We start from the raw sequence: 15,878 nt of genomic DNA on the forward strand, positions 1-15,878 counted from the left end.
ACAATGAAGCTGTTTACAAGGTATCACTGGCAGAGGTAGGCAAGTGACGCACATACTTTCATATTCTGTAGGATGATGGCACTATTAGATCTACAACCCCTCAATGTATTTATTTGAACTCAGAGGTCTAAAATGTTTTCAGTTGAAAAGGTCATCCTGATGCAGAACATTTAATGATTACTATTAATTTCACATTGTAATGCATGTGCACATATATAACATCTCTGTTTCACAGTAGGTTCACACCTTTATCAATTCATTTTTTGGCTTTGAATGTAAAACCAGCACCAACAATATTCACAAAATGTTGGACATAATCACGTCAGTACAACTTTTACAAAACATAAGTGCCAGGAAAAGCCATCACTGACACACAATCCATGATTACCTGTACCCCAGGAAAGATAATAGTCCTTCCTGAAGAAAATTGCCCTTTATCAGACATCATGGCCTCTGAAAGTGCAGGAAGTAATGTCTTTCTTGGGAATTATGGCATGCATTAATCTTGGTCCAACCAAAATGTAACTACATGTGCAATAGTTATAGAAGCAACAGAATTGTGACAGTCTAGAGTGGTACGAGCAATGTAGTCAGTATAGTCCTTGCATTGGATGTATGTATTGGTATTTGTTGAGTGCGCACCTAGCCGGAGAGCAGCAGAGTGTTGAATAGTGGGTATGACCCCTGGGAACAGATAATCATTGGTGGAAGGTCCAGGGTAGACTGTCGGGTCAGTGATAGTGCTCTTTGAAGAGGGTGTCCTCAACTTTTTAATGAATTATAAAAGTGATATTTGCAAGCTCATAACTCAAAATACCCACATTTACCTCAATAATTTGATTGCCGAGTCCACTACTTACTATGCGTAACAAAGCAGTATTTATTATACACGCAGAGTGAACACACTAAATAAACCACACTGTCATTTCTCAAGGGTAGTGCTCTAGCGTGGAAGGTGACTGCGCCCACCCTACCATCCTCCTTAAGGATTCATTCACCCCTCCCTCTTTCACTTCCTAGCTAAACGCTTCCTCTCTGGTGGATTTTGGGAGGTGACTCCTGGTACAGCCTGGACTAGTGGAATACATCAAAGTATGGCTTTAGTCATGAGATTTCAGCTTCCTGGGTAATAAACTGCAAGTATCAAAATGACCTGCAGTCCTGCTCCCGTCTTAACCAACAATGGTTTTCAGAAGTGTTCAGATGCGTCTCCCTGCGTGCTCCAACAACGAGCAGCTCACACTGCATACTTCTGGGGTTGGTCCCCAAAGTAGGGTGTTAGTGCCATTGACGCAAAAGTGACTTAGAGCCTGGAGGTGAGTGCTGATGGTAGTGTCGGCAGAAACAACGTTTGCACACCTATTGCCGTTTGCTCTTCTTTAAGTTAAACATCCCATATGCAATAAAATTGTTTCACACCGTGTTTCAAATTCTTTGTGGCAGTCTTTTGTATATTAACAGGACATAGAAACATGTCTTGAATGAAAACTAACATTCCTAGGTGCAAAATCTGGATAATGATTAATTTTGCAAGCTTTACTATTTTAGGAACCTGTTGCTTTGGATGCCACAGCAGTCCATGCCTCTGAGGACCATATGGAGTGTTTAGAACAACAGAAGACGACGTTCATTGAACAAGCTGTGAGTGGAAAGTAGTTTATTAAGGGGTTGTGGCCTGTTGATGTGGAAACAAAAGGCGATGAGTTGAGTGAATTCAGTGAGTGGAATATTCCAGATAGATGGTTGGTAGGAAGGTCATTGAAGGGGGTTGGGAGTTTCTTTTTTTCACTTTGATCGCACGGATGGAAAGAGAGAGTAGTACCTCTAGCCATAAATGGGATGTGCTGGGAGCGTGATAAATGGTCAGAACAGCTAAAGAGGATTACACTGGTAGATAATAGAGACTCCAAGAAAAGTGGCAGTTCAACATCCCCATACAATGATGAGTGTCTAAATTATTTACCCCCGACATAACTGGCTATTATCCTGGTTATCACTGCACTACTGAAACCTGTAGTATGCTGATATTACACATACACAGTTACCCATTCAAATGAGCTTGCCAAGTACAAAAACACTCATGTCAAACCTACATTTTATGATCATATTTTATGTAACCAACCAACTCCAGGTATAAAATCAAAACATACCCCTGCATGAGCAGCAGTGCTTCAGATTTCCAGAATTGACTAATATGTGACACTTGCAGACATTACCGGGGACCTCCTCAACACCTTACATGTAGACTTTTGTGCAGCCTTCGTACTAGTCCACTTGTATTCATCCCACCATTATGGTAGAAAGTGGTATTCGTCTCAAATCTCAGCATGGATACTGTCAGTAAGCATCTTGCAGTGAATTAAGTTTATCCAGCTTAAACGCATTCATCTAATAAAGGTGCATGCCTCTCTACATTTTAGGGGCATCTCTTGAGACCTTCCTATCAGTGTTACTGCTACTTTTTCTAAACTTCAGCCCTGTGATTCAACAGCACTAAGCCAGATGCACCCAAATCCCAGTATCTCCTGGTTCACCCATGCAAACACATGGGAACAATCTCCATTGTCTAAATAGATTCCACATCGGCCATGCAACACAAAATGGGACTGACCAGGTCATTAGTAATTATGTGACTTCACTACCTACAAAATGTGATAATAGTACTAAAAATCTGACAAGAAATCCTCAAACTCGCCTTAAAACTATGTAGAAAACATGATCAGTGTTTTTTTTAGGGCAAGGGTCTGGGCTATGTAGAGAAGCTGGCTCGACTCAGCACACTTTCTCTAAAACTCTCGTCAAGCCATACTTTGAGCCTGCTACACTTCATTAAATGTAATTAACATGATGCCTCCATGTTAATTACATTTAAATAAGGTCCTTTAGGTTGTAGAACCTTACCTCTAAACTAGGCTGCATTTATGTGACAGCATTAATCAATCATACCCCTTTTTAGGTCTCGCCTAGGCAGCACACATGTGCTGCTCTAGGAGGGCCTTTAGCCATCGGTCTTTGAAGCACTGCACTCGTGCTTGTGGCGGCATCCACCTTGCGGGAGCGAGCAGCGGCGCGGCCACATTAATTACAAATATATGGCCGCTGCTCATTCCCGCAAGGTGGATGTTGCCACAAGCACGAGTGCAGTGCTTCAAAAGTGAAGACTGCTTGTTTACCCCGAGTTTGTTCTGCTTTTCGCAGCGCACGGATCGTCAGTAGTTGCTCCTGGTTTCCATGATGTCAAGAGGCATTGCAGCCCCTCCCACTCTCACTCGTGTGCCAACGGTTTCAACAGTTTATTTTAATAAAAAGAATTGGTATGTGTATGTGTATACACTTCTGTACACTCGCTGTCGATGTTTCCTTTTTTTGCGTGCTTTTGAACTTTTAGCAAAGTGGCTATGACGCTTGCATAATCTTTTGCTTAAACTCCACCCAGTTGGACACGTGTGTTCGCGTAAGACGTTGTCTTGCAGGAGGGGCCAGAAACTCACAGGAGGCCGACATTTATAGGACAACAACAACAATCTGTGGTTGACATTTACTTCGGGTAGCGCAATTTCACAGTGGAGCATACTGGAATATTTCCCAGCAAGGGCAGGTGATTTCAGATGTGCTGCTGAGAGCTCAGGTCACACCAGATTCCAAGGTGCGAGTGGTACTATCTCAAACAGGTAGGCATGTTGCCAGTCACTACAAAATTATAAACGCTATTTGGCTTAGAAAGCAATTTTTCTTCCTCTGAAAACCATCACGCTGAATAGTTTTCAAAATAAAATACTTAAAGTGTTAACTCGGTTTATGTTTTAACTTGCGCAGATTTTTTTTTATGACGGAACGATTTAATTGAAATGGGTGAAACTTCAAGAAACTCTGTTGGGGGGCACAATGTACATACCTCTATGGTGTTTCAGTGCTCATCATCCCCATGATTAATTTTCTGATCAATGCGCACAGGTCACCATTGTGTATCACTGACTGGCACATAATGCGATTTTGTGAAGCTGTGTGACACGATCGCATGCGTCCAAGCATTTATTGTCTGCGTAAAACACAGTGAGTGAAGTGGAAAAGTATTTAATTCAGGGAGTCAGTAGTCCTATTTTCTGTTGAACAAGCAGAGCAGCATGAGTTTCCATATGAGTGTTTAGTATGTCTTGTAATTATTAGAGCACATGTATTGCTTAAAGCACTGACCACCGTAGTATGTCTCCGTAGGAATCCAACCCACCCTTCGATCTGCTGGAGAAGGGATGCTGCAGTAACAGTTTATCAGCGTGTCTGAGACTGACAAAGGGGAGGGGATGAACTTTCTTGCTTACCAGAAAAAGTTTATCTGCAAATATAAATATGTAACTTATAAAATATATCACAGTCTTACATAGTTAATATGAATCACGTTCATGTTTGCAAAGTAAGAATTTAGTGTGTGAGGCAGAAGTGCAATCCTGTCTAGATGTACTTCAAAGAAATGTGTTAAACTGTAAGAAAAAGCTTCCCTGCTATTACCTTCTCTCTCTGTGCCCACCACTACCGCTCTCTATGCCCACCACCACTTCCTTTCTCTATGCCCACCTCCACCTCATCTCTCTATGCCCACCACCACCTCCTCTCTCTGTGCCCTCCACCACCTCTCTGTGCCCTCCACCACCTCCTCTCTCTGTGCCCTCCACCGCCTCTCTGTGCCCTCTACCTCCTCTCTCTGTGCCCACCACCACCTCCTCTCTCTGGCCCTCCACCACCTCTCTGTCCCCTCCAGCTCCTCTCTCTGTCCCCTCCAGCTCCTCTCTCTGTCCCCTCCAGCTCCTCTCTCTGTCCCCTCCAGCTCCTCTCTCTGTCCCCTCCAGCTCCTCTCTCTGTCCCCTCCAGCTCCTCTCTCTGTCCCCTCCAGCTCCTCTTTCTGTCCCCTCCAGCTCCTCTTTCTGTCCCCTCCAGCTCCTCTTTCTGTCCCCTCCAGCTCCTCTTTCTGTCCCCTCCAGCTCCTCTTTCTGTCCCCTCCAGCTCCTCTTTCTGTCCCCTCCAGCTCCTCTTTCTGTCCCCTCCAGCTCCTCTTTCTGTCCCCTCCAGCTCCTCTTTCTGTCCCCTCCAGCTCCTCTTTCTGTCCCCTCCAGCTCCTCTTTCTGTCCCCTCCAGCTCCTCTTTCTCTGCCCTCCAGCGCCTCTCTCTCTGCCCTCCAGCTCCTCTCTCTCTGCCCTCCAGCTCCTCTCTCTCTGCCCTCCAGCTCCTCTCTCTCTGCCCTCCAGCTCCTCTCTCTGCGCCCTCCAGCTCCTCTCTCTGCGCCCTCCAGCTCCTCTCTCTGCGCCCTCCAGCTCATCTCTCTGCGCCCTCCAGCTCCTCTCTCTGCGCCCTCCAGCTCCTCTCTCTGCGCCCTCCAGCTCCTCTCTCTGCGCCCTCCAGCTCCTCTCTCTGCGCCCTCCAGCTCCTCTCTCTGCGCCCTCCAGCTCCTCTCTCTGCGCCCTCCAGCTCCTCTCTCTGCGCCCTCCAGCTCCTCTCTCTGCGCCCTCCAGCTCCTCTCTCTGCGCCCTCCAGCTCCTCTCTCTGCGCCCTCCAGCTCCTCTCTCTGCGCCCTCCAGCTCCTCTCTCTGCGCCCTCCAGCTCCTCTCTCTGCGCCCTCCAGCTCCTCTCTCTGCGCCCTCCAGCTCCTCTCTCTGCGCCCTCCAGCTCCTCTCTCTGCGCCCTCCAGCTCCTCTCTCTGCGCCCTCCAGCTCCTCTCTCTGCGCCCTCCAGCTCCTCTCTCTGTGCCCTCCAGCTCCTCTCTCTGTGCCCTCCAGCTCCTCTCTCTGTGCCCTCCAGCTCCTCTCTCTGTGCCCTCCAGCTCCTCTCTCTGTGCCCTCCAGCTCCTCTCTCTGTGCCCTCCAGCTCCTCTCTCTGTGTGCCCTCCAGGTCCTCTCTCTGTGTGCCCTCCAGGTCCTCGCTGTGCCCCCAGCTCCTCTCTCTGTGCCCCCAACTCCTCTCTCTGTGCCCCCCAGCTCCTCTCTCTGTGCCCCCCAGCTCCTCTCTCTGTGCTCTCCAGCTCCTCTCTGTGCCCTCCACTACCTCCTCTCTGTGCCCTACACTACCTCCTCTCTGTGTGCCCCCCAGCTCCTCTCTCTGTGCCCTCCACCACCTTCTCTCTCTGTGCCCTCCACCACCTCCTCTCTCTGTGCTCTCCACCACCTGTGCTCTCTATGCCCCCAGCTACTCTCACTGTGCCCTCCAGCTCCGCTCTCTGTGCCCTCCACAACCTGCGCTCTCCAAAAAACAAATTATACCTTTTATTCGCTGGTGCAGCAAGAGGTTATTCAACTACGGTAGAACACTGATTGGCTAGGTGGCCTCACTTCCATTTCTGACTGGTGGCTTCTGCTTGCCGCTGGGCGTGTCTGGTTGGTGGCGACGGTGGACAATTGATCTTTTAGTTGCTTGACTTTTGTGCTGCTGATTAACGCAGTTCAAGGGGTCTTTTGTGTGTGATGTTCGCGAATTTAGGGGTAATAGGTAGGCTTTGTGCAGCCTCATACTGGATCAATTCGAATACCACGTCCAAATTCCTGTTAGTTTAAACACTGCCTGTATTTCCAGCATATTATTCGTTTAGGTCTAAATCAAGAAAATCAGCTTGTGTGTTTTCTAGGTGTAAAATGTGAGCAAGTTTAGAAAACACATATTTTTTTTTTATATTTGTTTATTCAGGTCAGCAAGTCAATGACATTACAGTTATAAATGCACCGAGCTCCCGCAACAGCAGGCTATGTCCGAACAAATCAATTACTGTAAATCAGCGTGAATGCAATGCTCAGTTTTCATATTACACCCAAATACACTTTTACATAACCATAACCAACACAAACACTGGTACAGATGGAAAGCAGCAGTACACAAACAGTTCACTTTTGGCAATTGAGGAGCGAAACCTGCAAAGGGAGCAACCAATATTAAGTGGCACACAGCAGTGACGATCTTGTGTGTGTATCGGACCCCAACATAACGCGACAGACGTGGACCCATCCATACCACCTACTGGCACAGGGACCAGTCAGGCAAGGCGAATCACCCCACCCCCCACAATACCCCGACTCCACTCATACGCGCTCAGGCGGCTGCCGACGGTTGTAAAATAGGCTAGAGCTCAATATCAGAGGCTAACCTCTCACCGCCCCCAGCCCCCTCAACCCATGTCATCAGAAACCACCCCAGACAGGGATCGTGGAGAGCCGGGGGAGCCCGCCCCCTCCCGGGTCCACTGCAGAAAGGGCTCCCAGATGTCCCTGGGACGGGAAGCGGTCGGCATCGACTCCCAGTAACATTCCAGTTGTGCATTCCCATACGTAACATCTTTCACCCACTCTGTAAATTTAGGCACGGATTTACGGCCCCAGCGCACCGCCACCTGCCTCTTAGCATATAGGAGCAATAGCGCATGTAGTTTCCTAGTCTTTGGTGGGGTATTTTGGACATATCCCAGCAGCCCCAGATGTGGCGTCGGCGTGTCGGTTCTATGGAGGATTTGATTGATGGCCGTGAAGATATTCACCCAGTATTCCTCCAGGCGCGGGCAGCTCCATGCCACATGCATGAAAGTAGCCTGCTCGGCCCCACACTTCCAGCAGTTGTCATCCTCCCTAAGGCCCATACGATGCAACGATCTCGGTGTGCGATAGTACCTGTGCAAGAACTTAAAATGCACCAGGCGCAGCCTATAATTAAGTGATAGTTCCTTCAATTGCCCACAACAAAAGGCCCACTGCTCTTCAGACAAAGGGGTCTCCAGATCCGCGTTCCACGCATTTAGCGAGGAAGGTACAACGACAGGGGCTTGCTCTTGCATACAGTTATATAACCGGGACACCAGTTTTTTGGGAGAAGCTTTCGAGAGTAAATTTTGTAATGCCTGGAGTTGTGGGGGCTCTTCCGGGAATTGAGGCCATAGCGTTTTACAGGATTCTCTAAGCTGGTGTAGGGTAAAAAGATCAGTAAAGGTCCCCTGCGAGTCAGTCTCACCCTCCGCGGGAACCCCGAAGGTGCCCCCTTGGTATATGTCGGCGAAGGTGCGCAGGGTTCTCCCTCTAATCACTACGGCCCCCCCTCTGTCATGCAGGCAGGGAAGCAAAGGGTTGCCCCTCAGGGGAGCAGCCGGCGCATACAGGAGAGGGAGACGCGCCCGCCTCCCCAGTTCCCGCCATGTCCAGCGAAGCAAGGCCACCGTGTCCACATCCCCGGAGGGGCGGGACGACTTGCCGTATAATGCCACACTTAGGGGTAAAGGAGCTGCAACTGCCGTCTCCACTGCAATATGCGGTTGGTAGGGAGTGGGGAAAACCCAGAAGTGCAGAAATTGCGCCTGCGCGCACAGTGCGTATAATGCCATGTCTGGGGCCCCCAGTCCGCCCTGTCGCAACGGGAGGGTGAGCAGCGCCCAGGAAGATCTCGCCTGGCCCCCAGCCCAAACCAGCGTCAACAGCAGTGACCGCACCCGGGCGTGGAAATGCGCCGTCAGGGGCAAAGGTACATTCACAAATAGGTATAAAAACTTAGGAAGGACCACCATTTTTGCTAAGGCGATCCGTGCAACCAAAGACAGGGGGAGCTTATTCCAGAGTTCAACTTTCCCTTCCAGCCAGTCTACCGCCCTGCCGAAATTAAGCGTCCACAAGTCGTTCAGGTTACGGCTGATCCAGACCCCCAGGTACTTGACCGAGTCAGTTTCCCAGCGCAGGGGATAGTCCGAGGTCACCTCCGAGGTGGCATCCGTCAAAGGGAACGCGACAGACTTGGACCAGTTAATAGCTACTCCCGCCAATCCCTCGAACCGGATGAATTCCCTCAGCAGTGGGCTCAGGTTCTCGGCGGGGTTGGTGACATATAGCGTCACATCGTCTGCGTACAGGGAAATTAGCAAGCTACGAGAGCTGAAGCCTATACCCCGGGCTGTATGGTGTTGGCGGACCCGAGCCGCCAGAGGCATCCCTGCCTGGTCCCGCGTGATATGCCAAATGGCTGGGAGATCAGCCCATTTACCCGCACCTGCGCTCTGGGAGCGGCATACAGGGGCCGTATCAGGTTCATGAAGAGGGGACTAAATCCCATTCTACCAAGAATCCGAAACAGGTAGGGCCACTCTAGCGAATCAAACGCTTTCGTGGCGTCCAAGAAAATGACCGCCGCCTGTATTGAGGGGTGTAGGTAGTGCAATTCAACAAATCCCCAGCACTCGTATTATTCAAAGTTTCAAAACAGTTATGACGTGTAAGTCAGAAACAACAGTAGCAATAAAATTCTTGTGCGAGATTTAGTCTTCCTTGTTCTTTATTTTTCAATGGGACATCTTAGTCACAGCCAACACGTGTTTCGTCGTATAGGGGCATTAACCCACGACTTCCTCAAGGCTGTGTGAATTAAAAGACAATACATACCATAAGGTATTATCAACTTCTGTAAGATAGGTCATATAAGGTGGCATTGTGCATTACCTCTTAAGTTGTTACACAGAGGATTCCCATGCAGTGAACCAGTTCTACAGAATTACAAGAACAGGAATCTATTGTAAAATCCGGAGTTAATAGACGCAAAAGTTGGATACATATAGGTAAACACATTGAAAGAAGTATACTCCAGTAAAGTGATCGGAAAAATTATTTGAAATTAGGTGTCCAATAGAGCTTGCGACCAAAAGAAAATGGAGAGAAACGGAAGGGCGTGCAGAAAACGACGTGAGCAGCTTTCGTCTAATAGTAGAATCGATTACTGTGGTGTTGGTCGTGTCTCACGTGAAAGTGACTGAGTAGAATTGCTATCTATGTGTCGACAAGAACGTGATCCGGTCCCGCCTGGTGAGAAATCCAGTTGCTCGGGTACTAATTGTGATTTCCGTGAAAGTGACAAGGTGTTGAGCAACACCGCATGCCCATAATAGTGAGTCCACTCCTAACAAGGACATAAGTCAAGAATAGTTACCTATTTTCTATTCAAATGGTATCTCTATTATAGGGAAACATAATCAAAGCGCAAGTACGTTAGTGGTCCAGTACGTAAACTATATAGTAATAATATCTTAGGTAAGTGTCTATAAATTGAACCTACTTAATATGTGGTTAAAATTCCAGCCCACATAGGGGTCAAATCCACGACTGGAACATTCGAAATTTCTAGGTTCCTTAGTCAGTAAAGCGTCAATATTGCGCTGAGCTGTAAAGAGTTAATGCGCCGATTAGTGCTGTTTTGGCTATGAGTATGTGCTCAAATGTATCTCACCATCTAATATTGTTATGTTATAGTTAAATATCAAATATATCACACTAGGCTCCCAGATATCTATCCTCAAATGATGTCTGCAGTCACCCGATCCCGACATGATTCAGCGTATTCCATTGTATTGGTTCAAAGGAAACATCCCGCCCGGATTTTTGCTAACTATCAAGTTTTCCCTGTTACGATACTCGCCAAATAAACTCAAGGTCTCCAATTCCTAACATTATCTATGAACACATCCTCTCACTTAGTATAATCTTACCCAACTAGTAAGTCGGTTTCGTGTTGTCTATTCAATTCCCATCCAAAGTGTCCGGCGAGCCGAGTGCAGCTGTCCGTGGATTTCGATTTCTCCGAAATGACGAGTGAACCCTGGTCAATATACTTCCGGGTCACGTAAACGTCTCGCGTCTTAACAGTAAAGATAGAAACAAGACTTCGCCGAGTAAAACGGACCAAGTGACTGCACCTACGTTACCACTTAAAACGGGATATATGCGTTCCCCAAATATTAAAATTCTTTAGATTATACTCATTATTATTGAGCCTGGATAATCCCATCTCATTTGGAATTTAAGAGAGAGCTTCTAAATTCAACGCCCTATCTCCTATTGCCAATGTCGATCTAACTTATCACCAAGCACAATTCAAAGCCTCCCAATCCGGTATATCTACAAGTGTATCATTGCCAAGTCATATTCGGTGTATGAAGGACAGCATGCTACTTGTCCTTACATGTATCTAAAGTTCAGAAAACCGGCGCCATGCATGAATTGCCGAGTCAGTTGTGTAAATAAGGTGAAATCTTCCTATTTGAGCCGTTAAGTTTCGATTCCAATATCATTTGTGTCTCCCTCATTCTCTCCATTAGTTAAGGTCTTACAACAAGGTGTAAATTGTTTCAAAAAAGTGAAACGAGTTGTAATTCGAAAGGTTGTACATTCATTAAGACATAGACATTATATGACAGATTGAAAGTGATTGTTATGCTTGCTTCATATAATATTGAACCAAATCGTGATCATTACGTCCATCAATATACATTGTTGTTGTCATCATTTCGGCCTAGTAGCTGAAACTTCATGTCTACATAAGAAACATAGGGAAATCCACATGAGAGGGTGTGCATGTTACCTGCCCAAAAAGTAATGAAGCTCCTGGTCAATATTCAAGCCACATTCTGTGCTCCTCAATTTTAAAATCCACAATGCTTCCTTGCGTCTCAGTGTTAGTTCTCGGTTCCCACCCCTCGGGTGTTTAGGTATATGGTCAATGCCATAAAATTCAAAGCTCTTATTCAATGTTTGTTCTGAGCAGATGGATGTGTGTGCCGCTATGGGATATCTCATGTCACTACTTTTTACTGCTCGTATATGTTCCCCAATTCTGTTTCTTAAAGGTCTGATAGTGCTTCCAATATATCTCTTCCCACATTTACATTCAATGGCATAGATCACAAATTTGGTCAGACATGTGATATTGTGTCCGATTTTGAATATCTTCCCACCTGGTCCTTGAAATTCAGTGATCCTTGGAAGCGCCCATTTGCATGCCATGCAACGGCCGCAGCCATAAAAACCAATCGTGTGTTGTGACAACCAGTTGTCAACTTGTGTCGGTATTGGGTAGCTGGGGCTCAGGATATTTCTAAGTGTAAAGCCTCGTCTGTAGGTGATATCTGGTCTGTTGGCAATTACTTCATCTAAGGTTTTGTCTGCCCTTAGTAGATGCCAATGTTTATTAAGGCTTTTCTTGAGGATCCCTGACCAACTATTAAAACTTGTGACCAAACGTATCTTGTCCTCATCTTTTTCTTGTGTAGATCGATCTTTCAAAGTATCTATTCTTTTGACTGTCTCAATCCTCTTCTCTGCCCTCCTTAGGGTTTCATGGTCATAGCCTCTGCTCCTGAATCTGCTTATGGTTTTCTTTTTGTGTTGTTCAAAATCAGTGTCTGTGCTGCAATTGCGTCTCACCCTTATCAGTTCACCATAAGGGATGGACCTGATTTGATGGGGTGGATGTGAGCTGGATGCGTGTAATAGGGAGTTGCAGGCTGTCTGTTTTCTGAACAGTCTACTTTGTAAACATTTGTTTTCTACGTAGAACTCTATGTCTAAAAATGAGATCTTATCTTTGCTTTGTTCGGTTGTGAAGTGAATATTATGATCGTTTGAGTTGAGGTGTTTGATAAAATCACTGAGTTTGGTCTGGGATCCTGTCCAAATCATAAGACAGTCGTCTATATACCTTCCCCAGTATAGTATTGAGTCATTCCATTGTGTACCCGATGGGCCCCAGATCCTCGTCGCCTCGAACCACCCCATGAAGAGATTGGCATACGAGGGAGAAAATCTGGAACCCATAGCCACACCCTGCTTTTGTCTGTACCATCTGTCTTGAAATAGAAATACATTGTTGTCTAGAAGTATTGCCACCATCTCCATTAACATTTCAGTGTGTTCCCAGGTGTTTGCTGCCCTATTATTAAGCATTCTTCTGACGGCCATCATCCCTGCCTCCCTCTTGATGCTGGTGTACAAAGCTGTGACATCAAGGGTCACCAATGTCATACCCTCTTCCCAGTTGAAATCGGCTAGGGTGCTGAGGATGTGCTTGGTGTCTCTTATATAAGATGGGAGGTTCACCACCATGGGTTTAAGAAAAGTGTCCACGTACTCAGACATACGCTCAGTTGGACCCCCAATTCCCGATATAATGGGTCTTCCTGGGGGGAATGCTGCATTCTTGTGAATTTTTGGTAGTGTGTACAGGCATGGGAATCTTGGCCTGTCTACCTTTAAAAATGTCAATTCATTTTCATCAAGTAGGCCCTGTCCATGCCAGCGTTTTAGATGTGTGTTAATGTGTTCCGTAAGGCTCCAAATAGGGTTGGTCTGTATGGGTTCGTAACATTCTATATCAGCTAATTGAGAGTATATCTCGTTGTTGTAGTCTATACTTCGCATGATTACCATGTTCCCACCCTTGTCGGCTTCACGTATAATGATGTCGTTATTATCACTCAATTCTTTGAGAGCAGCCCGTTCTTTAGCAGTTAAGTTGTCTGTTTTGGAGTTGAATATTGTGTTTCTATCCTCATGTCTGTCTAAATCAGCCAGGACCAATCTATGAAAAATGTCTACATTATTACCAGTAGTCAGCGTTGGTGTCCATTTGGACTTTTCTTTTAGATTACTGGAAATACTGTAATCAGTGGTGATCTCTAAATTTCTCATAACAGAATCTGTAGTAATTGCTTCATCTTCACTCTCAGTAATGGATAGCAGCAATCTTGTGTCTAGAATATCCTGTATTGAATTTTCATTCAATGTGGACATACCCAAATTTTTGTTCATGCTTTTATTCACAACATTAGTAGAACCAAAGTGTTTTTTCAATTTCATGCGTCTGACAAACTTGAACAAGTCGATTTTGACATCACATATATTACCAACATTTTTAGGACAAAAATTCATTCCCTTGGTGAGTACAGATACGGCATCCCCAGTAAGTTGAAGATCAGTCATGTTGATTATGTTTATGCTGTCTATTTCCTCTGGTTCCATGATCTGGTCCTGACACCTGGTGTGTCTTCTACCCTTACTTCCTCTCTGACCCCTCCTTGTTTTTCTCCTAGTTGGGGTCGCTTGTACTCTTTGTTGCCTCTCTTGATCCTGGTCACTTCCAATAAAAAACTGTTACCAGTATTGGGGTTGGTGCTTTCATCTTCTAACTCACTGCCACTTGTGTGTGTTGTGTTGAGGGATTTTACAATAGATTCCTGTTCTTGTAATTCTGTAGAACTGGTTCACTGCATGGGAATCCTCTGTGTAACAACTTAAGAGGTAATGCACAATGCCACCTTATATGACCTATCTTACAGAAGTTGATAATACCTTATGGTATGTATTGTCTTTTAATTCACACAGCCTTGAGGAAGTCGTGGGTTAATGCCCCTATACGACGAAACACGTGTTGGCTGTGACTAAGATGTCCCATTGAAAAATAAAGAACAAGGAAGACTAAATCTCGCACAAGAATTTTATTGCTACTGTTGTTTCTGACTTACACGTCATAACGGTTTTGAAACTTTGAATAATACGAGTGCTGGGGATTTGTTGAACTGTTACGTAGAGCTCCTGCTCTTTTGTGTAGAGTTGGTGGTTTCTCTATACCTTACAGCACCGTCAGATTAATTGTATGATAGTTTACAAATGTGAATTTCCCTTTGAGCGCCTAGGACACCTATGATCAATACCACTATCTTTAACTAAACGCTATTAGTAGGTGGCAGCACCAGGGACACAATGACTTCGAGAGATAAGGAAGCTGAAGATCTCTTTAGTAACATTGCGAGGAATACGCCCCTTAACACGATTTTACAAGGGGGACCAAGTGCGAGAAATGAAGGTCTAAGGGAGAAATTCACTAGACTAGAGAAACTTAAGAAGAGCGAACTGTCACGGTGGTGGGATGCTGCCACCTTGAAACAGTACATTAAACTCAAACGAATACCGAGGGGTTTAAGATCGCAGATCCTCCCTACGTACGAGGACCTGGAAGCAGACTTATTGAGTGAGTGGGAAAAAGAATTGAACAATAATTCGAATAGACTTATGGGTATTCTGATAGAAAACTGCGAAAGAAAGGTTGTGCAGCTCCAGAAGGACATAGACACCTTAGAACAAGAGATCAAAGATCTGAACATACCGGAAGGCACTTTTAAAAATTATGCCATCCTAAACGAGATTATAGAACAACACGTCTCAGACATAAAGATGCGAAAGGCCCGTAAACTAAGGAGGGATGAGCGTGACTACTGCGAAGGCCGGGTCTTTACATTCGCAAAGAAGTATGACCACCTAATACCACAGACCAAAATACAGACCCAAACTGGCGGTGCCTCATTAGGCTCCAGTTCTACTTCCCTCAACACAACACACACAAGTGGCAGTGAGTTAGAAGATGAAAGCACCAACCCCAATACTGGTAACAGTTTTTTATTGGAAGTGACCAGGATCAAGAGAGGCAACAAAGAGTACAAGCGACCCCAACTAGGAGAAAAACAAGGAGGGGTCAGAGAGGAAGTAAGGGTAGAAGACACACCAGGTGTCAGGACCAGATCATGGAACCAGAGGAAATAGACAGCATAAACATAATCAACATGACTGATCTTCAACTTACTGGGGATGCCGTATCTGTACTCACCAAGGGAATGAATTTTTGTCCTAAAAATGTTGGTAATATATGTGATGTCAAAATCGACTTGTTCAAGTTTGTCAGACGCATGAAATTGAAAAAACACTTTGGTTCTACTAATGTTGTGAATAAAAGCATGAACAAAAATTTGGGTATGTCCACATTGAATGAAAATTCAATACAGGATATTCTAGACACAAGATTGCTGCTATCCATTACTGAGAGTGAAGATGAAGCAATTACTACAGATTCTGTTATGAGAAATTTAGAGATCACCACTGATTACAGTATTTCCAGTAATCTAAAAGAAAAGTCCAAATGGACACCAACGCTGACTACTGGTAATAATGTAGACATTTTTCATAGATTGGTCCTGGCTGATTTAGACAGACATGAGGATAGAAACACAATATTCAACTCCAAAACAGACAACTTAACTGCTAAAGAACGGG

At 45.6% G+C, this 15,878-nt stretch overlaps 1 protein-coding gene across 12 annotated transcripts in view; it reads left to right on the forward strand.

Annotated features, from left to right (window-relative positions):
• The window catches only part of LOC146855858 (uncharacterized), a 922,371-nt gene that overhangs the window by 493,743 nt on the left and 412,750 nt on the right, over window positions 1-15,878 (forward strand). For all 12 annotated transcript variants that reach the window (XM_085653813.1, XM_085653801.1, XM_085653802.1 and 9 more), the window contains one exon: window positions 1,549-1,641. In XM_085653813.1, coding sequence (XP_085509939.1) covers window positions 1,549-1,641 — 93 coding nt within the window. The remainder of the gene's footprint in view (window positions 1-1,548; window positions 1,642-15,878) is intronic.

Source organism: Triturus cristatus, chromosome 4_1 (assembly GCF_964204655.1).
Source record: "Triturus cristatus chromosome 4_1, aTriCri1.1, whole genome shotgun sequence".
NCBI classification, from domain to species: domain Eukaryota; kingdom Metazoa; phylum Chordata; class Amphibia; order Caudata; family Salamandridae; genus Triturus; species Triturus cristatus.